This window comes from Phlebotomus papatasi, chromosome 1 (genome assembly GCF_024763615.1).
Source record: "Phlebotomus papatasi isolate M1 chromosome 1, Ppap_2.1, whole genome shotgun sequence".
Lineage (NCBI taxonomy): Eukaryota > Metazoa > Arthropoda > Insecta > Diptera > Psychodidae > Phlebotomus > Phlebotomus papatasi.
The window spans coordinates 47,898,095-47,923,631 of NC_077222.1; the positions used below are offsets into that span (position 1 = coordinate 47,898,095).

General features: G+C 33.3%; 1 protein-coding gene across 14 annotated transcripts in view; it reads right to left on the bottom strand.

The window, feature by feature from the left end:
- Nucleotides 1–21,672, bottom strand: part of LOC129799487 (LIM domain-binding protein 2) — a 60,195-nt gene extending 38,523 nt beyond the window's left edge. For all 14 annotated transcript variants that reach the window (XM_055843423.1, XM_055843422.1, XM_055843416.1 and 11 more), the window contains exons 1-2: nucleotides 19,229–21,672; nucleotides 17,077–17,770 (exon numbers count right to left, since the gene is read on the bottom strand). In XM_055843423.1, coding sequence (XP_055699398.1) covers nucleotides 17,077–17,770; nucleotides 19,229–19,235 — 701 coding nt within the window. In that variant the 5' untranslated portion in view covers nucleotides 19,236–21,672. The remainder of the gene's footprint in view (nucleotides 1–17,076; nucleotides 17,771–19,228) is intronic.
- Between the last annotated feature and the right edge of the window lie 3,865 nt (nucleotides 21,673–25,537).

A 25,537-nucleotide genomic window follows, 5' to 3' on the forward strand; every position in this document is an offset into this window, starting at 1 on the left:
TGTAGTATTTGCGTAATTTCCTCCTTTTGAGAAATAATTTTCCTCCGTTGCAAAAAATTATTACGTAAATATCAACCCACATTAACCCTTTATCCATTAGTGTAAGTGATTTTTTCTGAAAATGAATTTAACTGTGAAAATTCACACGAAATATTCGCCATCAAAATTACCCATTTTGGGCCAATTTTCTATTTGTGATTCTAGACCCCAGTCAAGAAGAACTAGGCTGCCTAGTTTTGCTGTGATGATCAGTTTTATGATTACCTATCTTATGGCTATGAAATTAAGATTTATCTCCTTCCTAACAAAGAGAAAACATGGATTGTTCGAAGGCTCGCGCGTGCGAAGCATGCCGAACTTCCCCTAAGCTCTAAGGTGACGAATTTTAAAATTACCACATTTATATTTTTTTTTAAATTATTTTTTCATATTTCCATTTTTTTTAAGCAAAATCCTTTTGGAAATAGAAACTACAAGTAACTATACATAATATTTTTCATAAGAATGCAAATTATCACTTTTGGTATTGTCAGAAAAATTATTATATTTTTCAGCTATTTTTGTCCCTATTGTCCAGTCCATAAAGGCAAAAATACACCGAATCACACTATTGAATTATTCAAATTTTGACGTAAGGCGTTTCACAGATTTTGTTAATAGGTTTCATTTTTATTGTTGATTTTCAGTCAGTTAAAAGTTTCTCGTCCTCAAAGGGTTAAATTATGGCCTCAAAAAGACTTTCAGATCAAAGACTTATAGATAAGTTTAATGCTAAAACATATGCTTAAAGGTCGGTTTATATGATCTCAAAAAGGAGAAACTGAACTTCTAATAAAATGAAGTCGTAGAGTCCAACTAGACTCAGGCGGCGACTCAGGCTAATTCTCGAGAATATTTATCCTGTAAAATTTGGCAGTAGGGGAGACCGGGGTACTTTTAGACAGCAAAAATGAGGCTTTTTTTGCGCATGATTTGTAAAACATGATAAGGTTTGTCTAATGTTTTTATGTTTCATAAGTAGCATTAGGACGTTGGCTGTATGAAACAGTGTAGTTCAAGCTCTAAAATCCTTGACTTTATCTAGAGAGGATAATAAAAAAAGTATGACACATTGGCTACACGTGTCCCGGGCTTGGTAGATATAGCCACTTTGGGGGTACTAATTGCCACCAGTTTTCCTGACGAAATTTTAAACTGGAGATACAAAATGTTGTTTCACTTGATATACTGAAACCCACTGATGCTAAATATGTCACTTAAGTCTAATGAAAAAGGCTTTAGCAGACTTTTTTATGACATCATCGTAATTGCGACAAAATTTATGAAAATATCCTGAAAAAATCTATTTCACAAATTGCTCATCCGAATGGCAATATTGCTTGGAATATCAATAGTACTTTTTCATCTAACAATTATCAATGTATTAGTGAAAAATCATTGATAGTTTTAACCCGCCACGGGAGAGTAGCTACATCTGCCCTGAAGGCTGTTTCAGTGTTTGTCACTTTTTATAAAAAAAAAGTAGATAATTTTGCCCAAGTGAAAAATATCTCTTAATTAAATTTATTAAACCAGAAACAAAGTAAAACTTTGAGATTTTGACTAACAACTTAGAAAACCAAATGCTGGACCAAAAACTGTAATATCAAAATTACAATGTTATACCCATTTTATAAAAATACTTCTAAATTGTAGGACAACAAGATCAGACTTATAAATAAATTTGGGAATATGGGGATGTGTTCCTGCTTTTATTAAAAAATACTTTGCTCAATGTACATTTTAAGGGAAACGAGAAAAAATCCACTGTCTAATTCTACCCCTGGCTAATTGTACCCCGGTCTCCCCTACCTATTAAACTTTCCCAAACTTTCATACATTGAGGGCTTATCATCTATTAAAGATGCCTTGCATAAATTTCCTTTACCTAATTCTTTACTGCTAAATTTTACAGACTAAGTATTCTTGAATATCAGCATGAGTCTATTTGGGCCCTTACACAGCCTTCAGATTAGAGGTTTAATCTCATTTTGGATTATTTCCCATTTCTATAAAATTAGCATTTTATAAAAAAAAATTATAAAAAATCATTTTATAAAATAATAATAAATCGTTTTCCATAATGATAAAAATTTCCCCAAATACGGATTTGTATATTAGGAGAAAATCAATAAAGTGTATTTTCGGAAGTTTATTTATCTTAAACAAACTAATATTTCTTCACAAATATATTCTTATTGAAAATTTATTTATAAACAGATTATTATAGCCTTTTAACAAAAATGTTATTAGACAGAAAACTAAGACCTTTTAAGTTTTTAACAAACTTTCTTATTCAAAATTCTCTAATTCATTTTTACATGAGTAAAATGTAATTATTTTAGTTATTTTAGTTAATGGGAAAATTTGTCCCACATTGCATTGTTTTTCATACAAAATCATTTGAACAAATTGAAATCCAGTATCATTAGTATTTAAATAACTAAGTTTTAATATTGACCTGAAAATATTTCTCAATAATATCCTCATTCGCGCTTGCAAAGCCATTCGAGAGACGAAATGACATGAGGCTTTAAAAACGTCCGAATCTTAACCCATTAAGGACAAGTGAGACACTGGTGTCTCAAAAACAAAAACTTTTTTTTTTACTATAAAAAATTATTTGTTCTCTAAATGGTCCGAAAATTTTGTTTTTTTATATTTTTGGAACACCGGTGTCCCATTCGTCTTTAAAGGGTTAACAGATTCTATACCTTCTGAACTGTAAAATTTAATCTTAAATCTGAGGATTAAATTATATAAACCATATAATACGGGTTTTAACCCAGTTTAATTCTCTTCGAGAATATCTACACCAATATAATTTCTACACCAATAAGAAATAAACAATTAAAATACTTAATGTGGCAAAACCTCAAACCTAATGATATTATAAGGCTTTTAATTCTTTACATGATTCTTAAGTCTAATAGGACTTCAACGATAACGAAAGTAATAGGAAGCCAAAATATAAATTGAACAGTTCAAAAAAATAAGCTTTTTTATCATTATTATTCAAGTCGAGATATAAAAATGTTTATAGAGTTTCGACGGTTTATAGAGACCGTTTATAGAGTTTATAGAGACGGACCACGTCTACAGCGTTAAAATTAGCCGCCATCAAATCTCCTGTGTGTGTGTAAGGAAGGAACTTCAACACATATTAAGAGATAATTTCTAGAGGTCCCAAGGACTCACTAAATCTTTCCTCACGGAGCTAAAAAGAGAGCTGAACTTTATATTGAAAGAATAATAACGCAATCTATCAGGATACTTATAACAAGAATTTTAACCCTTTCGTTTATTTGGAAATTTCGAATTTGGGTACCCAAAAGAAAACATTATTTTTTAGCTATTTCGAATTAAATAAAAATGGTTCCTATTGGATAATTACAAAGTAGAAGAACATCCAAATCCAAGAAGTTTTTTAAGCGAGTTTTAAGATTTTTGAAAACTAGAAAGTTTTTTTCAGTCTTAGCAGAGTCTGTCCTAATTCATAAACATTTTCAAATTCTATTCATTTATTTTTTATTAGAATTTTGAAACTAAGTATTTACACAAGTTTTATTCTATAACTCTCTAGGACGAGACTTGGTATATGAGACATTTTGTAAATTCAAAATTAAATTACTATGTTCTTTTCCATCGAAAAATCGATTTTACCATAAATTTTGGATTGAAAACCTTTTTTGGAAAAGCAAGATTATATGAAATTAGCTTGCTGGATATCTTATGGTCCAGAAAGAGTAAAAGGATTACGTAGGGTCAAGAAGATTAAAAAAATATACCGTCGTTGCGGGTGACTTTGCACGTTTTTTCGCTGTTTTTCAACTTTGCCCTCTAAAAGTGGATAGTTAAAGTGAAGGGAGGGGGGGTTTTGAGTAAAATTATTTGTATTCAGTTGTTAATGAATGGATTTTGTGCCACTAGCATTAATTTTATAAAATTTTACTATGTTTAAAAAAATCAAGAAAAAAGGCTTGCACTGGGGATAAGGTGCGGGTGACTTTGCACTTTTTAATAAATACTAAAAAATCAACAATTTCTGATAATAAACGACAATGAAGATCTTCACATCTAAGGGTAAGATGCACGAGATCTACAAGATGACATGATCGCCATCTTGATTTGACGTTTCTGTCCGCCATTTTGAATAACTGTCAAAACCTAAAACTGGTCCGATTGGCTTGAAATTTTAGTATGTTGTAGCTGATATCAAGACCTTTTCAGAAGGTATTTATGTTCCGGTCTACGTCAAGTATTTACCTTGATACAGAGGCTCAAAGTTTAAAAATTTGAAATATTCATATTTTGGCGATCTTTATTTTCTAATTCTGATTTTTAAAACCTAAACGAAATGCCTCAGTAACCATTAGAAATGCTTGAGGCTTTTATTTTATATATTTATTTACTCTTACATAATTAAAAAAAATGAAAAGTGCATTTATTTATTTTTTTATTTTTTTATCTTTGCAAAAGTTTTTCAGATCTTCAAATAATATGCTGTTATAAATAAAAACATTACTTTTCTTTTTGTTTGTTATTTAGATCTCATCGCCTAACGATAATACTGCCTTTTTTGTGATTGTTTCGATAAAAGAAGCTCTCCGTAGTTCTGTATTTATGAAAATGTCAAAATTTTGAACTTAGAGCCCCAGTATCCAGACAATCGCTTGACCTAGGTCGGATTTTATATATGTTCTGGAAAGGTCTTGACATCAGCCAGAACATACTAAAATTTCAGCTCAATCGGATAAGTTTTTTGTTATGACAGTTATTCAAAATGGCGGACAGAATCGTCAAATCAAGATGGCGACCATGCTATCTTGTAGATCTCGGTCATTTTATCTTAAGTTCCCAATAAATTGGATAATTTTTAGCCAAATACTTTTCTAATAAAGCTTTAGAAAGACCATTAAATACAATTTAATAACATAAATCGTGCGTTCTTAGGAAGACTATAGTGAAAAAAAGGAATTTACTAAAAATAATGAACAAAATCGAAGTGGATTATTCTAGCCAGATAAATTTAGAATAGATTTGGACAATTTACTTCTCTGAAATCGATTTTAGAATTGCATCTTCAGATAACTTTTTCGCGGAGTCGTTTTTTGACAAAATACCTATACTAGGATTTCATTGACTATTACTGAAACTACAAGAATCCTTTTGAGGATCATAGTACCTTACTTGGTACTTAACATATCCCTATATACTTTGACATGGTAGACCGGATCGGTGAAGACTATCAATAAGTGTTAGAATTGTTCAAAGTCTCACAAACAGCAGAGTGCAAAGTCACCCCCCGAGTGCAAAGTCACCCGCAACGACGGTATAAGGGAAAGTGCTCTCCCTTCGAACGTTCATGCCTTCGAATAATGTGAATTTTCTTTAAGTTTTCCTAAGATAATTAAACATTTCTATTAAATATTATTTAGCTTATTATCAATTATTAATAATTATGTTAAAATCATGTGGAAATCTCTTAGGAAAATGAAAGAAAATTCACATTATTCGAATGCATGAACGTTCGAAGGGAGAGTACTTTCCCCAAATATGTATTTTCTTTAATTTTTTTCATCATAATAAAAAAAAATAATTCAATCTTTTAGGCATATAAAAGTACAACATTTAAACTATATTTTCTGAAATTTGTATTTAAAAAAATTTAAGATTCACCTACCATTACAAGTACCTTCGTTGGACAAGATTTTCGGAATTGGTTCATCTAAAATCCTAAAACTAAATATTTTCTATTAGCTGACAAATTAAACAAGTCCTTGAATAAAAGATTTTATGTTTACTTGATCACAACTTATTTTATAAAATGAAAAGTAATGTAAAAGTTAGTCAAAAATGGTATTTTTTGCATACAATTCTGACAATAATTCAAATTTCATTTTCTTCAAAAATCCTTCATTCAATGACTTATCTAACTCATCAACTTATAGGAAATATTTGGTTTTTGGATTTTGAATAAATCAATTCTGATAAATCTTATCCAACGGTAAGTATGTTTCTTTTTCAAAAATGTCTCCGAAAATCAACTCCCAGAAGTAGAATTTAAAAAAAATTAAAAGAATATTTTAGAAAATATAGTTTAAATGTTGTACTGTCATATGCCTAAAAGAGCTTGAATTAAACAATTTTTTTAATTATGCTGAAAAAAATTAGAGAAAAATATGCTGTTTTTGTCTATTTGATCCACGTAACCTCTTAAAGAAATAAAAATATCTTGAGCTTTACTTAACTGTTTTAGATTTCAAAGAATTGGTTTAGAAACAATTTTAAACTTCTAATATGGTATATTCAAAGTTTATTCAAGTCCTCAAAAATATGTAGATCATTTCATCAACTGTTGGTAAAAGAATTGTAAGGCATGTGTAATATAAGGCATAGAACGTGGTCTTTTACCTAATCTCACCCCTTTTCGACATAGCAGGTATATCTTTTAAAGAAAACTAGTTTCAAAAAGCAAACCCATATCTCATATCTAGTAGAATTAAAAAAAAAAGCTCAGTGGAAATTGACTCTTCCCAAAATACATTGAGCTCGATTAGCATATCATAATTTGTCACCACATATTCTATTGACCTTCGAATCCCAGAATTTATTGGTATATGTTGAGATCGAAATACAAATAGCAATAAATTTCTATATACACACAACACAACATGAAATATTGCCAATGATCTCTCTGAACGTAATAACTTATACGTGATTGCAATAACTTCTAATTTGGATTGAGATGTAGGATAATCACTATATAAAAAGCTAAAGCACTAGTAGTTTGGGAAAAATTCTTAAGATGACCGATAAAAAAAATTATTCAGTGATCGATCTTCGTCACTGTCTTGGCGGATTGATGGTGATCTTGTGTGTATATTCGCTTCAAAATTCCCAAATAAAGTTTACTTGTCAATTTCTCTTGTACTCTCAAGCATACTTGTGCAAAGTGCTGGCTTCGCCCCAGTTAGTTTTCTTATACATCATACACGCATACATCAGCACTTTTCTTCCTCTTTTTTCTGTTTATTTTTCCAATCTTTCTTATACTACATATTTTTTCAGGCTTTCCACTTTGTTCATATGAATGTCTTATGCTTCTTTCAGTTCTCAACATGAACATTTATACCTGCGTATCCAATCTCATTGCTACTACTTCTTTTCATATGTAGTTGTGTTAAATTAAACACCTTCCGCGGCTCATATCTGTATATTTTATATGTACCCATCTCGCTATACTCTACACACCTTTTCTATATGGATCTCGCAACTAACGATCATCTTGCTAGTCACTCGCCCATACCCCTCAACTACCCAATACATACAAATGTCTTAATAAAAAATACACAGAACCGCAACTAAGTTCAGTTTTGAGATCTAAATTTTCATATCTGTACAGAGAAAACTCTTACTTGTATTAACCATCTATAACGATGACGACAATGATAATGATGATGATGATGATATGACGGTAAGCATCATTGCCAGCGATCCACGTTTATTTGGCTCGCTTCTCGAGTTCAGTGTGAACCAGAGAGGATGCCTCATTTATAATACATTCTCACAGACAATACGTAACAAAACCACTAAGAATACTACACTGTTAACGCAAAATTTAAACTCCGATCTCCAAGAATAAATCACTTTTGTTGACACTACTCTAACGGATTTACACATTTCATGTTGTAATTTTAGCAAAAACAAATTGGTACAAAATTTAATACAATATATTTTTAAAGCATCAACAAAGAATTATGCATTATCCAAATTATTCAGGTACATCATTTTGACCATCATCATCGACATGAAACAAAAATATGTCATGGACTTTGATGATTATGTGTACATAGTCAATAACGTGAATGCTTCTATACAAAACAAAGATAAATATTTACCTTACAATTACTATTTCACGAATAAAATATTTAACTCTATAAATTGTATAGTTAAAACCTTCAATGAAAGTCATTGATATTAATCTCCAGCAAAAATTTCACTTGATTTGAACTATGTAGCAAAATCTATATTTCAAAACAATACATAAAGTTTGAGGTATTGAAAGAGAATACGATCAAAATAATGTTTTACTTTAGAAAATTTGCTTTATGTCTTGAAGCTTCACGAACCATGAGGGGATCATGACCTCTCAATTATCCATTCCTCTCTTCGTTAGCATAGTCAAGTCTTTTGGGATTGCAAAAGTATTATAGAAATTTGTTACTGGACGCTCTTACATGGGTCTATATTTTTTTTTCCCTCAAAAACACAAAAAGCATTATGATCAGTTTACGAGTGAAACAGATGAGAGCTAGTGAACTCTATTTGAAAGTCATACACCAAGGATATAACTTTCATATTTTAAACTTTTGTTTACCAAATTCAATTATTCCTCTGAGTTCCATGAACAGCACGATCTCACTTTACTAATAAAGTTTATAATGTAGCGATTCATCAGATACTGTGTTCAAAATGTTTCTTTAACACTAATTCTTATCCACAATCCTTAAGATCACGCAATAAATGATATTATGAGAGGGATTTTTGGACTGTTTTAGCTTTAAACCTTGATAACACAATCGCATGTGATTCAGATTTGACGCTACATGCCATAGAGTAACTAATCTTTCAATACATGCATTGAGGAGGTTGTTGGTCACAAGCCTTATCGAATTAAATGTATTGAAGCTCACTGGATGAGATTTGAACACATTTAATGTTAAGAAAACTTTTGGTGACGAAAAATTGTTCTGAATATCTGAATTAAACACGATGTTACTAGCATTACACAGCGGGCGCCCGGAAGACTCAATGAACTTTTTGTCTTTTTGCTTGTTTTGTGGAAACGTTAAAATTCTGCCAAAAATGTAATTTTTGAAGAAAATTGCTCTCAATTATGAAGAGGACATTAAGCACGAGACACTTTTCACTAACCTAAAATGATCAGATTACACTTCCATCAGTTTCTGACTAATCTGTCTCTCGGCTTAAACCGAAAAACGGCTTAGTTAACGGGAAACTGATTAGCAATGGCATCTACCAGACTAGAGAAAATTATGTCCATATTGAAGAGTTTTTCCTACATAAGCGTAGGGAATCTGCTTCAATATGTAGGGGAGACAGGGGTAGAATTAGCCAGCAAATGAAGCTTTTTTTTCGCGCATGATTTGTGAAAAAATGATAAAGTTTGTATAATGTTTTTATGTTTCATAAGTAGCATTAAGATATTGGCTGTATAAAACCGTATAGTTCAGAGCTCTCAAATCCTTGGCTTTTTCTAGAGAGGATAATGAAAAAAGTATGACATATTGGCTACCCCTGCCCCGGCCTGGGTAGATTTAGCCACTTTCGGGGTGCTATTTGCCACCAGTTTTCCAGACGAAATTTTAAAACTGGAAATACCAAGTGTTATTTCACTTGATCCACTGAAGCCCACTGATACTAAATATGTAACTTAAACCTAATAAAAAAGACTTTAGACGACTTTTTTATGACATTTTTGTAATTGCGGCAAAATTGATGAAAATATCCTGAAAAAATTTATTTTACAAATTTTTCATCCGAATGGCAATATTGCTTGGAATATCAATAGTACTCTTTCATCTAACAATTATCCATGTATTAGTGAAAAATCATTGATAGTTTTATCCGGCCACGGAAGAGTGGCTACAACTGCCCCGAGGGCTGTTTTAGTGTTTTTCATCTTATATAAAAAATTGGATAATTATTATCCAAGTGAAAAATATTTTTTAATTAGGTTTATGAAACCAGAAACGAGGTAAAACTATGAAATCTTGACTACAAACTCAGAAAACCAAATGCTGGTCCAAAAACTGAAACATCAAAACTGCAGTTTTATACCCATTTTATAAAAATGCTTCTAAATTGTAGGATAACAGGATCAGACTTATAAATATTTCTGGGAATATGGGGATGTGTTCCTACTTTCATTAAAAAATACTTTGCTCAAGGTACATTATAAGGGAACCGAGAAAAATCCACTGTCTACTTCTGCCCCTGGCTAATTGTACCCCGGTCTCCCCTACATAAATTTTTCTAGTTCTCTAGATGCCATTAGTTAAACTATTTATTTTGATTATAATTACGTTAAGCCATCTCTTGGCTTAAATCGAAAATGTGTATAAGGCATCGCATTGGGATGTAATTTTCTCTGTCTTATTAAATATAAACTTATTAATTAGGGTTGAAAGAACACCTAATTGTTAGAGAATTCTTGTTGGTAGTATCGGCAAAATATTGAAGTTTATTTAATGTATCTAATAAAATGAAAGTAGTATGATATTTTTTAATTAATCTACGTTTTTCTATACGGTTAAATGTTGAAATTTCATATCCTAAATAGACAGAAAGAGTGAAAGAAGTCATGACACGAGTTATTAAAGTGTCAATGTTCCTTCGACTATATTAACAAATCTCCGAGATATATAGAATTAGAAGTGGATAGGACAGTTTTAATCTTTCACAGTTTCGAAAACTATTACTTTTTACAAACAACTATTGATATTTAGGAATTAAGTCCCATTAAATTGTATTGAGATATTATCATTACTGCGTAATATTAAGATGTCGTAGGGTAGATTCAGCCCTTTTGGCCACCTAAAGTAAAATCACATTGTAAGGCAAATATGAGTTTATTTAGAACAGAAAAATGGGTCTTATTTCGTGACCTCTAATCTAACGAATCAGAAAACCATATTTGATTTTGTATCGACTTGATTAATTCTAAGTTATTGAAAGAGATTCTCGACAAGGTAAACAATCACTAAAAAAAACATGGGATTCTTAAGAATCTTGTTAATGTTAAGAGAAATTGTTTTGCATTATTTCATAATTTTGATGAAAATATTTGATGTTATTCAATGAAAGGCCATTTCTTAATTAACTAAATTTGATTGTGATATAATCCTTAATAAGATTTTCTAACAAATTAAATGAAAATCGAATGTGGCTAAAAGAGCTTACTTTTTGCGGCTGTGTAAGTACTTTTGGCCATTTATTTTCTCATACATTTTACACGTGGCGCACCTCGCGGATTTCAGTAAGAACAATTGTGACTTTTGACAGATTTTTACATAAAATAGAAAATGTGCAAAAAGTCGTTTAAAATACTCTAATAAATCACATAAAATTGGTGTTAAATGTGAATAGGTCTTGTGCTGTGTATTTGTGAAAGTTTTCGAAAGCTGTTTCTTCTGTTATTTTAATAAAATTCTATTGGAAACAAGTGGCCAAAAGTGCTTACACACAATGGCCAAAAGTGCTTACAAAGTGGCCAAAAGTACTGAAACACGCATAGTTGCATAAAATGCATTTTTTAATAAAATATCCAAAAAAAATTGTGAATTCTCTTGGATTATTAGGAAGAAATGGCTTTAAGGTATGTTTGCACAAGATTTCATTTTATTTAAATAAAGATTATAAAAATTACAAGCACATGAAACCTTAAAGTGGCCAAAAGTACTTACTCCACCCTACCTCGCATTGGAAGATTTTGCTAAGTCAAACGTAGATCGCCCAAAAGCGCTTCTCTACAAAGTGGACCCGCTTTTTTCGCCCCCAACCCCGGATTTTTTTTTTTTTGTTGATAAATCCAAACTCGACTTAATCTCATAACTATCATATAAGAGTCGGGACCGGGACAGGTATTATTCCGCCAAAATACTGACGCCTTTACCAACTGTACAACGAGATCATTACTCGTCTTAATAATATAAAATATATACAAATTGCAATGCAGCTATGACATTACTAAGGGAATGCTTTCAGGTTTCGCACACATTCTGGCTTCAAACTCTTCATATTTTTGGCTAATTCCTTTAATTAATCTGACCTAGTGGCAATATATTTCAATAGCTAGCTGTGGGAAATGAAGACGAAAGAGAAGACTAACCGTCAAAAGTAATTTGAACTGAGCGATGAATTTGTAAGATGAATTTTTGTACAATCTTTACTAAAGTGCAAATGTGGCTACCAGAGAAACGACGCGTGTAAAAGTATCTCCATAGAGAAAAAAGATATATGTTAGTATTATCCTCAATTTGATTGAAATCCCTTTGTTAATAGTTTAATTAGTGTACGTTTACCAGTAATTTAAAAAGTTATCAAAGAGAAATACCGAGTTTGTGGAGAAATCTCAAATAGACTGTCATGCATCTAGCCAGCAACGTTTTGTTGATAGCTGTAGAAGAAAATGGATAGAACATCACCAGCGTATCAGACTTTGGGCCCATAGAATGCAGCAGAAGAGTCTTCTGCTGTTTATCCAGAAGAGTCTTCTGGATAAATAGCCTGTTGTGGCCACTCAGCCAAGATCGACAAGTCTCGGAAAATTGGTCAATTCGAGCGGATGGTCCATTTTCAGGTTGGTTATTAAGTTCGAGGGGGTTTTCATATGAAGAGTAGAGTAATTCTAACGAGTCCTTGGTCATTATTTAGGTTGGTAAAACCCACACTACCCCATAGCAAAATTCCGCAAAAATTCCAATGGAAAACTTGCGTCCAAATGGCTAAATTCGCTGGAATTTGACGCTAAAATTCCACTAAGTTTTCCTATGGAATTTAAAGCCGGAAATTCCATGGAAATCATAGTGCTCCATGGAATTTACTAGTACGACATGCTGGAATTCCAGCGTTAAATTCCGCGGTATTCCGCGGAAGATTTATATGGAAACTCACACGTGAAACGTCCGCGGGATAAGCTGGAAAAAACATATGGAAATTTCCACTATCTTTCCATAGTGTTTTATATGGATTTTTCCACTAGTTTTCTGAAATGTCAAACAAATAAAATGGTGTTGCGACAACTTTTAGAATTTGTTTCCAAACCTTCCGCAAACATTTCTAGTGATTCATGTGGCAATTATAATATAATTAATTATGCGACACTGCGTTTCGTGTAGATAATAATGAAGTGATTACATTAAATAGGTCGCCAACCTAAAATAATACTGTTTTTATGTTAATTAATAAATATTTTCGAAAAAATTATTTTTTTTTACAAAATATTTTTTTATTGCTTAAAGTGTTAATTCGTTATTGCTGATTTAGTAAAACATATTATAATCCTCGTAATCTTTGCTATTTCTTTAATATTCGGAAGTAAAATCACGAGGTGCATGTGACAGCTTCATTTTTTCTCCATTTTATTTTGGTGGAAAAATCCACATAAATTCCATGAGCATTTCCATGGATGTATTCTATATGAAAAATCCAGCATAAATCCATTAAATTTTCCTTGGAACCTATTATGGAAAATTCCTATGGAATTTTTTAAGGCAAATAGTGGAAAATTCCGAGGATTTTTTCGCTTGTTATTCCTATTCCGCTTTCTTTTGCTATGGGGTAGCCTTAAGTCACACATTTCTTGAATAAATTATGTCATATTCATTAAAGGAATATGGGAAAAATATGAAGTGTTCGAAGACTAAGTGTGTGCGAAACTTGAAAACCGTCCCATATTGTTGATTTCAAAATTTGTTACTATCGTTCTATTTTAATTTTTTTTCAGTTAAACCTTAAGCGCATGGAGTGTATCATTAAGCGAACGCAAAGGGTTCTCTTTGATGATGTAAGGGCCTTGACAGACCTGAGGATTAGCCGAGAGACGGCTTAGCGTTATTATATTAGAAATAATGCTCAAACTACATTTCCATCATTTTCCACTAAGTCGTCTCTCAGCTTAAGTCGTAAGTGTGTCTAGGGCATAACTCTATCAAATGAAATATCGAAAAAACCCTACCGAAAGTACACTTTCAGACAACTAAAACGATTTTCGATTTAGATCATTCACATTTGAAAACCGGAGCATCTCATAAAAATCTTTAACAATACTTTTTTTTAATGTAATGTACAATTTATACAGGCAGAAAATGTGAAATGTACGTGACTGTACGTCAACAGTGGATTTCCCCACACCCACCCGTTGCTTCCACCTTTTCGAGAAACTATTAAATTTTGTGTTTCACAAATCTACTTCCACCCGTTCAAGTGAGAGAGAGATTGTCTTCAATTTTCTCTCTGTGCATTGTGCGGTTTGTAAGAAGTATTAAAGAAAGTGTTTACTGACCGAGATTTCAAATAACTTTTCGAATGTACAGTATAACGAACTTTGTGAACGAAAAAAAAATATATCCATAGAAAGATATATACATATTTTTTGCTGACACAGCGCAAGTAAAGTTGTCAGAAACAGCGAAAAAAAAGTACCCAAGTTTAGAATGATGATTGTAGAAAACATAAACTTCCGTTACACCCTTTTGTTACTATAAAGTGGCGCAGATATCCCATAGAATTCCTTTTGAAATTCCATAGATACCAATCATGATGTCTTCTGACCGCAATTCACATATTTCCTGTTTCTTTTTTCCTCCTTCTCAATTCTCACTCAATACCTCTCACTTCATTCTCAAATTCTGCACAATCCCTGAAATCCTTAAATGTTTATCACTTCTCATATAAGAATTTATATCACAGGCTTAACTATACATGAATATATGAAAGAGAGCTGAGTGGAAGAGAAAAAGTTAAATTTGGGCTTTTTGGAGAATTTGCACATTAAAGGCAATTTTTCATAACATGCCTAATAATGGGGTTTTAGGAATTTCCCAAAAACCTTCATATTGTCAATATACGCAAGAGATTATTAACTTTATTTTTAGGTCATTGCTATTAATAGAGATTCATTGGAATGAACATGAGGATACGTCTCACTAAAAATTCAATCACTTCCGTGATCTCAACATACGATTACCAGATATTTACACCACAAATTACCCTAAAAATAGCATTCTAACTTGGCTTTCCAAATGATCAACTTTTTCTTCTTTTTTTTTTATTATAAAATACCGCGCCAACAGTTTCAATCTAAACATTATGTTGATCTCCCCCATCTACCTATTTGCCATATTATAACCTATCCTTGGTTTCATCTTTCTAAGGCAGAAAGAATAAGTGCAGCAAGAATAGACATCTTGGAAACATTTAAGTTTACTGCACAAACAACCCCACCCCAAAATAAATATCTTTCCCAATATTTTATGACCCGCATTTTATTTTTAGTCACAAGTGAATAAGTTTTCTTTCGACATCTTTTTCACCCTCCACCAAAAATCCCTCAAGCGCTAAACAGCTATACGAAAGACTTCTCCATAAAACTTTTGCTCAACTTCCTGGCGACTAACCTTGAATCCTACGTACACCTCGCATTACCTATCTCTTCTCTTTGGGTTCATTGTAATTTTCATACGACGTTCAGCTACTTCTTCACACTGTTTGATTTTCTTTCATTTCTACCTCTCTTCTCTCTCTCTCCCTCTCTCTCTCTCTCTCAGTCTTTTCCTCCCTCTCTCCTAACCACCTCTTGTTCTTTTCTACTTTTTTTTTTCTTCTTGTTATTTAAAGAGGTCCAGCTACCAAAAAACCATGGCAAAAAAGAATCAAGAATCCAAGCAAAATAAAAGGCAAAAAAAAGAGCTACGTGAAAGAGAGATGAATAGAGTTCCAGAGTCAACCAACCAACAAACGAGTGAAACAGTCTCGCAAAAACAGTGCAAGATCAATAAGAGTTTTATAAAAACACAGAGAATATAGGGTTTGTTTTTACATCTCGTCGTCGTCACCCCCTGACTCTGTATCCCGTGTGACTCTATCTCTGACGTCTATATATAATTCCATATTATATATAGCTGCAAATATACTTTTATATCCATACTTAGGCTACCTCACTCTTTCATTCACATGATATCCCCAGCCGATCCTTCAGTCTATCTCTCTCATTCTTAACTCTCAGCGCCATCAAGCGTATAATGTGTTTGACTGTATATGTACGGTGAAGTGTATATTCGGAGGCACTTGGCGTTTATTTCCCTCTTTACACACCACATTCTATATACGTACATAGCTATTGTACATAAAATATAATGTACTGTATATATCTAAAGATACAGATTCAATATATATATATATAGCAAGTACGCTATAAAACTCCCAGAGAATCATGGAAGCCTCAATATTCCAACAAACATATACATACTCTCTTTCACACCACTTCGCGCGATATGTCCTCAAAAACATCCAAGAGTAAGCGAGGTGGCGAGAATAAAGAATTTAAGAGACAGAGAGAGAGAAAAAGACGACGCAATAAATTCAATAAAACGACGACTGTATGTTTCTATACGTTATGAATGTATTGTATATATAATGTTACGTAGCATACCACATAAGAGTCTAAGAGAGTTTAACTTGCAAAAGTATGTGTAGTATTGCTTATGCTACGTGATGTAGAGAGAGGTACCTTGCCTTGTGATAACGTAATAAATAAAGTACACTCTCTAGCTTCGTAGAGCGACAGCGCACAGAAAGAAGCAGGCATAAAAAAAAAAGAAAAGTTCAACTTCCAACTTCACGAAAGAACTATATACATACATATCATATACGTATATATATTTATATATATATATATACATATATATATGGATTGAATTTTTTCTTTCCTCTCTTCCTTTTTTCTTGTGTTTCGTGTCGTTTTTCTGACTGCTTCTTTTTTTTTGTTGTTGCTCCTCATATCTTCGTGCCTTTGCTCTCTTACTCTGTCTCTTTAACCATGGGGATCTGCCATCCCTTTCTCTCAATGCTACCTCTTCTCTCTCTCCTCACTCACACTCCCTTCATGTACACCCCTCTCTCAGTCAGCTCAATTTTCCTCCAGAGAGACTTAACATCTCTTCACACTCTCACATGTTACTATACTCATCTAAGCTAAGCAAAGCGGCAATGGCCAAATTGCATTTGTATCAGAGAAAGAGATAATGCATAGAGTCGCCACTCTTTCTCATCCCAAACACCTTTCAAGTAGACCTAGGTAGTTTTGTTACACGATTCAAAAAAAAAACTAGTAATCCAAAACTCAATATCCCAATGGAAATGAAAAGAAGAACATCTCTCTTCTAACGCATATGCCACATTACGAAATATCTGTATACTAAATACTAAAAATATGAAAAAATATTGACTTACCCTTGATCGATACGGTCAACAGGTTGAGGTCCTCCCATCATATGTCCAGGTCCCATGGGACCGATGGGATGTCCGGGACCATGACCAAATGGTGACCCGGGCGGCATGCCAAATTGTGGTGGTCCACCGAAGCCACCAGGACCACCGGGTGAGGCGAAGTGAGGTCCACCACCGAATGCTGGTCCCGAACTACCCGGTCTTCCATACTGGGGACCACCAGCTGATGGTGACCCAAATGGTCCACCTGGTCCAGGACCGGGTCCATTATATGGTGGACCCGCCGAATTTGGTGGTGGAGGAAAGCCGGCACCGCTGACATTTTGTGGTGGTCCTGGGCCGGGGGTGGATGAACCCGAAGGTGCCGGTGATGCTGTATATTGCGGCGTGTTGGAGCCGGGTGGAGGACCCTGATAACCGCCAACTGCTTGACCACCACCAGCACCACCACCAGCTCCACCAGCACCACCGCCACCACCACTTCCCCCACCACCCGCCGGTGAGCCCTGGCCCGCAGATGGGAACACTGACACAGGACCGGTGAATGAATTAGGGCCGGACGGGGTGAAACCACCCCCAGATCCGGACGTCTGGGTTTCTGGACCTGGGGGTGCACCTTTCCACGTCGCCCCAGAGTCCTCCAGCGTGCTAGGCAAACTCAATGGCGGCCCAGCAGCCACTCCGCGACGGCTCAAGCCTGAAAAATATATATAATTTATAATATACTAGTCATAAAAATTAAATATTTCCACTTAAAACCTATATTAGACACATTAAGTAAGCTTTTTTGATGTCTTGTCATTTATGTAATAGTAAAATTTTAGATTGGAATTGATATTACAATGTGACTCTAATAATGGTACCCCATAACATTTTTCAACAATATTGAAAAAATATGTTAAATTCCATTGTAAATGTCAAACTTTTAAACTATTTTTGTTAACTAAGACCTATATTAACAAAAACAAATAATTACTGAAAAATTCTCAGGAACATGAATAAAAGCTCAACATGTTAAGAAGAGTATTAAGAGTCATACATACTCTTTTCCATTTCTTAAGATAAACACTATGAAAATTTATTAATAAAATCAAAAACCATGAATAAAAAATTACCATATTTTACTGAAACTATACGAAATGTATATGCCAATTTGTTATCATTAGTAAACCGCGATAAGAACATGAAATTATACAACAAGCATTTAAAATTTTTCATTGTTGTCTCAAAATGTTGAAGAAAACTTACGAAAAAAAAGTGTCTGATAAGGTACCCAGGAGATAAAAAATGTAATGTTAAAAGCATATTTGCATACTTGTACAACAAAACTGATGTTGTTATATCTCAAATATATCTCTTAATTTTCATTAATTTTAATTGTAGAATTTTAATATATTGCAAGAATTTTATTTAACAGAAATTAAGACTAATCTTCTATCCAAGACTAGAAAACGTTGTACACTATTTCTATATATTTTAACTTAGAAAACAAATGAATTTATTTATAGCACTTTTAATAGTCATATATATACACAAAATATCAGTAATGTATAGATGAAAATCCCTCATCATGAGCTATCGATTAATGATAATATTTACAAACATTCCTAATGCTTACTGATAGCAAATAAAACACGTGAAATGAACACTTTAAGAATCGATTGCAATTTAGAGAGAGAAAAAAACTGGCCTAAGAATACAACATATCAAGTGTTTCTTTTTAATTTATAGCAATATATTTAAGGCAAAAACAAAGGAAATTCCCATTTTCCAGAACTAACATTCTACATACAATAATTGCTTCTTTAACACAAGAACGTTGTCTATGGAACATTGAATTTTATCAATGAGTTGATAACTCTATTTCACAACAATTCACTAAACACTCATTCATGTAATTCTTTTTTTCTCTTTTATTTTACTTATTTTTGGAAATTTGCTCTAGTTCGCGTCACAGATATCCATCCACTCTCCAGTTATTTCAAGTAACCGAAAAAAATTGTCTTTACTTTGAGAAGCAGGTGGAAGAGTGCGAAATACTGTGTTCATTTCACGCAATTTGTACTTCTTTTTTTTTTGCAGAAATAACTAGCAAGACTAAAAAAAAAACTATGTGTTTGGCAATATTGAATGATTGGAAGTGACTTTCTCTAACCTAACATTCCTTTCTCAGGTGTATTGAGAAAGAGCGGAGAAGAGGTCCTCCTCTGCGGGAACGTTTTTAAGTAATCCGTGATGAACGATTAAATAGTTTTACAGAAGACAATTTTGAGACACGGTGAAAAAAAAGCACTTTTCGACCGTTTTTTCTTTTCTCACATATTCCACATCTCTTGCACATACACACACATGAACACCTTCAGAGACACGTCTTGCTTCTAGCTTTCCCGACACCACAAATTCTTTTTGAGATCACTTCTCCGCATCCAGTTCCTAATTATTATTTTTTTTTCTTTATGCAATTGCCATTTATTTATTTTAAACTAGTATCAGGCCCTGCTGCAACACTAATTTCATATTGGACAAGTGTGCGGAGACCACTTTGGATTTTCACTGTCCTGTTTGTATCCAATGTCAATTGGCCGGTTCGCAGCAACCGGATACTGATATGTCATGCACAATACTTCCATCGATTTTTTCGTATGCCAAAAACCAAACGTTTTCTTCCACAGTGAACTACACTAATTTCTCGCCAGCCAGATATTTCTATTGAACAATCTTACTATGTTCCCATTGGACTGCCACAAATTTGTTATCTATTTCAATGCATATTGAGACCTAGTCTATAACTTTTCTGTAATGCTTGATAATGTATTTCCAGCTAGTGATTTGGTTTTTCTGTTTGATGCACTCAATGCATTTTTATGTTACTTTCCTTTTTTTTTTTTTGGAAAATTTGTGCAAATATTTTCAAAATCACTAATATTTTTATATTTCTTTACTTTGTTCTTTCAATGCACAAGAGATTTACTTTAATGGTTATTTTTGATGCATAAAATCGGTCACAGTGCGTTTTTGTGGTAATTTTAAACTGGTCTATTTAGGATATTAAACGAAAATATGAGGAAACATTTTTGGTAACCAAAAAGGCTCGTTTTGTTGGTAATTTCTTCACACTCTCCCTCTTTTCTCAACCAATTTCAGGTAATTTTCTTTCCTCATGTATTACAATTCTCTATGCATTTCCCTGTAGATTTTTTTTTATATTTTTATAGTCTTCCTTTGTCATCCCCAAAAATTTTAAGTAGAATATTTCTCGAAGATTGCACTCGTATAATAATTTTTTCCCTATATTCACTCTTTTTTATGGAAAACACACGAAAATTTTCGCTGCCGGTGGGCAACAATCGAGCGCAAGAGGCTATTGTACAGGGGCGGAACTCCAAACATTTACAAAAAAAAAAACAGAGATTATTCACATTTCACATGGATATTTTACAGGGAAAAACCACTTATTAACCACACAGTACATTGAATGTGATGATTTTTCACAAAATATCTCTCTACGACTGTTCACACGGCAAACGCTTCTCTTGCGATGTCTTTTTCATCATCAGACACACAACTCCACGACGACGCCATGACAATATTTGATTCTTTTCGGGACAGTGTGAGTCGCTACTTTGCTGAGCACAGGCATGTCAGCCGATGCACAAATACGAGGCGTCAGCACCACCCGAATATCAGCCGATTGGTAAACGTCATGATTCGTTTACATTTGAACATCTTGCGCCACTAGTCGGTGAATAGTTTAAGTAACCTCCCTCGCTCAATCAATGCTCCAAACGGAATCCCAAAAACATCCACTTTACCCCATTTATCCCACGATTTTCACCATTTTGACTTTTCTTTACACACCCAAACCACATAGCATCCTAATGCAGCAGAAAAAAACACCCTCGAGTACGCATGAGACAGAAAAATGTCCATTTTTCGCCCGTCACTCCGAGAAACATCTCTCTAATATGATTATATGCTACCCAGTACCCAACCGCCAATCATATAAATAATTCCAAAATAGAGAATATAAATATCTCTACATAATGCAATATTTAATTATAAAAATTTATATTGAAAAAAGTTTTATTTGCATTATATACATATTCTCTGCAATTTTGTCGATGGTGTGAGGTGAATATTTACTTTTATTGCACCTACCAATGACGCACACAAACTAAACACTCTTACATATGCTTCAAAATATTCACGCATACTCATAAGCGCCCACTAAATCTGTATATATATACGGAAGCTCTAAACGTGGCTACGCGCTTTCGTTTGTGCTTCACGATCAAATATGAAAAGCACACACAATTCATGTGAAAAAGCTAGATCGAAGGCTAAGATACTTTACTCTCAGGACGAGAAACTGTCACTATCTCCTGCTTTCATAAAAAAAATATTAACTATTGTTTTTTCTTTCAGTTATCCCATAAATTAGTGAACAAGATCAACGTTGTCTGAACATATATAGCATACTAAACTTAATCAAAGCTTTTATTTGTTCTGATTTAACCCATTCGCATTTGTTTCTTTAAAAAATGCATAATTTGTTTATGCGCTATTGATATCTAAATTATTGCCGGGAAGGGATTTCCAGTTACTTTATTTCTTTAATTACCGTAAGTGCGAGTGACTTTGTCCCCTGCGGGTGATTTTGTCACCCCACCCCCTTTTCGTAAGCTTTTCTTTGATTCTAGAACTACCATGTCTGATCGGTGAGAACCGTTCTTAAACATTAGAATTAAAGAAAAGCTTACGTACAGGAGGGGGTCAAGGTCACCCGCAGGGGACAGTTACCCGTGCTTACGGTACTTGAGGCCTCTATATATTGGGAGCAATTTTCGTCAAGTGTGTAGACTAGTGTAGACTCCTTTTAGACGCCAAGATGGCGTCTACATACTAGTAGAAATTTCTTTAAAAAATGCCTTTTTAAAGAAAATTTTCCTATCCTTATAGGCAGAAACGTCACAAGTTTTTAAAAAAGACATTTTTAAAAAAAAAATTCTAGTAGTGTGTAGGATGCCACTGAAAACGTCAAAACTTTGTCAAAAATGTAGTTTTTGACGAAAATTGCTTGTAATGTGTAGAGGCCTTTCCTAACCAGCATTTTCTTCTCTATAATGATTCAATTCAATTTATTGGAAAATAATAGAACAATCTGTCCTCTATACAATTAGTATAACTTCATATTTATGGTAAGTTTTAAACTAAAAAAAAAGTAAGTAAAACTCATGTGGAGCACGAGGAGCACGCGGCACCAACAAATCTAAGGATAAGCTCCCTCTTCCGCTCGCGAGGTAAATTATTCCAAAGAACGATTCTCTCAACAAATAGGGAGTCGCGGAGAATGCGACAACCTGAACTGGGCACATGGAGACACGAAGTCCTAGTTGATGATCCAGTCACCACAAGCTCCGCAAGATACCGTGGCATACCAACACATAGTAACCGTGAGATAAAGTCTACAGCACGAGTCTCCAGATAAAAAAATAGAGGAAGACCAGAATTGAATCCACCCAAGGAGAAATATGATCAAACTTTCGGAGTCCGAAGACATACCGCAAACAAGAGTTAAATGTCCTATTCGGTCGGGCCTGTGTTTCAGCATTAGCACTGAAAAATATTCAGCCCCGTACGTGAAGAAAGGGACGATTAAAGCTCTTAATAGAAGCCTTGTACCCTGAGGCGTGAAGGACTGAAGGCGTCGCAAAGTTCACAAAGTGAGGAAAACTTTCCTGCAAATCTCAGCCGCATGATCAGACCATGTCAGAGTTTCATTTAAAATAATACCCAGGTTCCTGGCCCTAGAAGTGAAAGGGATCACCTCATTTAAGAGATAAACTGGGTTAGGTTCAGGATTCCTCCACCTGGTGTGAATGATTGAGGCTTGAGATTTAGCAGGATTAAGAAGAAGGCCGTTGCAGTCAGCCCATTGACCAATTCTTGAGAGATCATCATTGATGGCCTCAAATGATCTTTATAAGAATTCTCGAAGTATGGCATATAGAACCACAATTTTCTGAAATAACGCTTGTAGAACTTCTAAAATAGTCGGAGAGACCCTTATTTATAAAAGTGACGCACTTTTAAAGAGTTCCAGTTAGTTCTTTAAACGCTACTGCCAATGAAATTGAAGCATTCTATCACAAAATCTTATAGAACTACACATTTTCTGAAAAAAATGCTTATACGATACTCCAAATTCAATTTTTAAACAATTTTCAATTTTTTTTAAGAGAATAGGTTAGACAGAGATACCAGTATTTTTCCGCAAATATATAGATTTTAATACATTTTACTTTCAATAAATTATAGTGAATAAACGAATTAAGATAGAAAATTCAAACTAAAAGGAAATGATAGAATATTAAGTTCACTCACTTTTAGGCATAGTAATTGGTGCATAAAATGTTCTATTTAACCGTGTAAACAGACGGAATTCCCACGGGAATTCCCATGAGATTTTTCATTCCGGACGGGAATTCCGGATGGGAATTCCCATATTGAACTGTCAAATTTTTACCATCCGCTCTATGCGCCTCTGGTGGACTTCAAGCGCAACACAAAAATGCTCCGAAGATTTGAATTTCAAATTTTGTTTTTTCCGAATATAAATAACGGAATGTGTATTTAGAAGATACCCAGCAAAACTTCGCTCTGCAATTCTGCACTTTTGAAATTTTAACGTTTCTTGTCATTCAATCGGATACTTCGTGTGGCTTCGGGATAGTCGTGCGACTTCGTGAGCATCGTGAATTTCTTTCGTGTTTTCTAACCATTTCCTTCCCCTTCGTATTTTCTATTATGGCTGATTTAATAATATTGTATTATAACATTATAATAATATTGTAAAAAAAGAGAGTATTCACGTAAAATTGTTGAATAAAAATTGAATTTTAAATAAATTGAAATACATATTTTTATTTAGTTAAAATAATGTTTAGAAACATTAGAAAGGGTAGAAGAAATGTAGAAATCATCTAAATACTCTAAAGAAATTCTGCCGATAATTTTAAAATCTTCTATAGAAATTCTGCAGAAAATTCTGCAGAATTTTCATACAACGATCAGATCCACCTTAGAACAAAATTCTGCAGAAATTCTGCTGATTTTTCGGCAGTTAGTAATTCAAATCTGACGAATTTCTGCAGAATTCTGCAGAATTTGCCGGGTGGGTATTTTCGAGGGGTAACTCATTTCGGGGAACTCGAGCCAATTTAGCTGGGGAACCCATACATTTTTTTCAGGAAACCCGGGGAACCCATACATTTTTTTGGGAACCCGAGCCAATATGATTGATTATGAATTACCCCTTGGGTATTTTACGTACTTTATTTTATTAAAGTGGCTTTAATAGACCACATGGATATTACTAATATTATCTATTAATAAATTTCATGGAAAATCTTTTAAAATATCTAGAGAAATGATTAGAAACGTTGTTATAGCGAAAATATCTCGTCAAGAACCCCCAATTAAAGTGGATAAACCAATGACTGGCTTTGGATATCTTTGCTGATAGGACCTATTGATTAATTTTAGTTTAATTGTAGTGCTAATAATTTAAAATTTTATAAAGTGTTAGAAGAAAGTGTATAAAATATCCCTGGCAGACCAAGCAGTCAATTCATTCGGAACAGAGATGTTTACAAAAATTAGTTAATTGTATAATAATTGAATACAAATTGTTTTAAAAAACAAGAAGACTGTAAAATATTTTAAAATTTTATTTCCAAAAAAAAAGTAAACAATAAAAAATATTGAAGTAATATTTTATATCCGAAAAGGCAGTTTATATGGTTTCTGGCTATAATTTGCATCAGTGAACTTCGATAGTTCTTACTATTCTTTGTATTTACTTATCTACATTATTATATTCTTTGCATTTTTTTAATAATGGGATTTATTGAAAAAGATAAATTTTGAATCTGCCTTTCCAATCATTTAAACCTCTTCTGAAATGTTACTGATGAATATTTAATTCAATCCAGAAACACTAATCCTTTCAAAATTTTTATAGTATTATTATTCGATTTCAAATTTGCTTTTAAAATCAATGTTTTGATCACTACAGGAGATTTTACATGTTTTTTCATATATTATTTGCTTAAAAACACTCCAAATTAAATTTTCGGAATTCTCCGGAAGCAAAAAGCTATCTCGAGCGAGATAGCTTTTTTCCATTTTAGAAAATTGAATATTTCACCCTCCAACGGAAAATTTCTATTTGAAATTCAAAATATTTCAAAACATTCGGGCAGTTTCGTGCACTTTTGTAGAGGGCGCTTGTATAGCAAATTTACCATTTGCTCGTGGGAATTCCCGTGGGAATTCCCGTGGAAATTCCGTCTGTTTACACGGTTAGTGGGAGAATTATTAGAAGATCGAAAAAACAGAGAAAAATGCACAATTTTGGGTGCACTTTTTCAAAAAATCTTTAAAAAATATACTAAATTTTCAT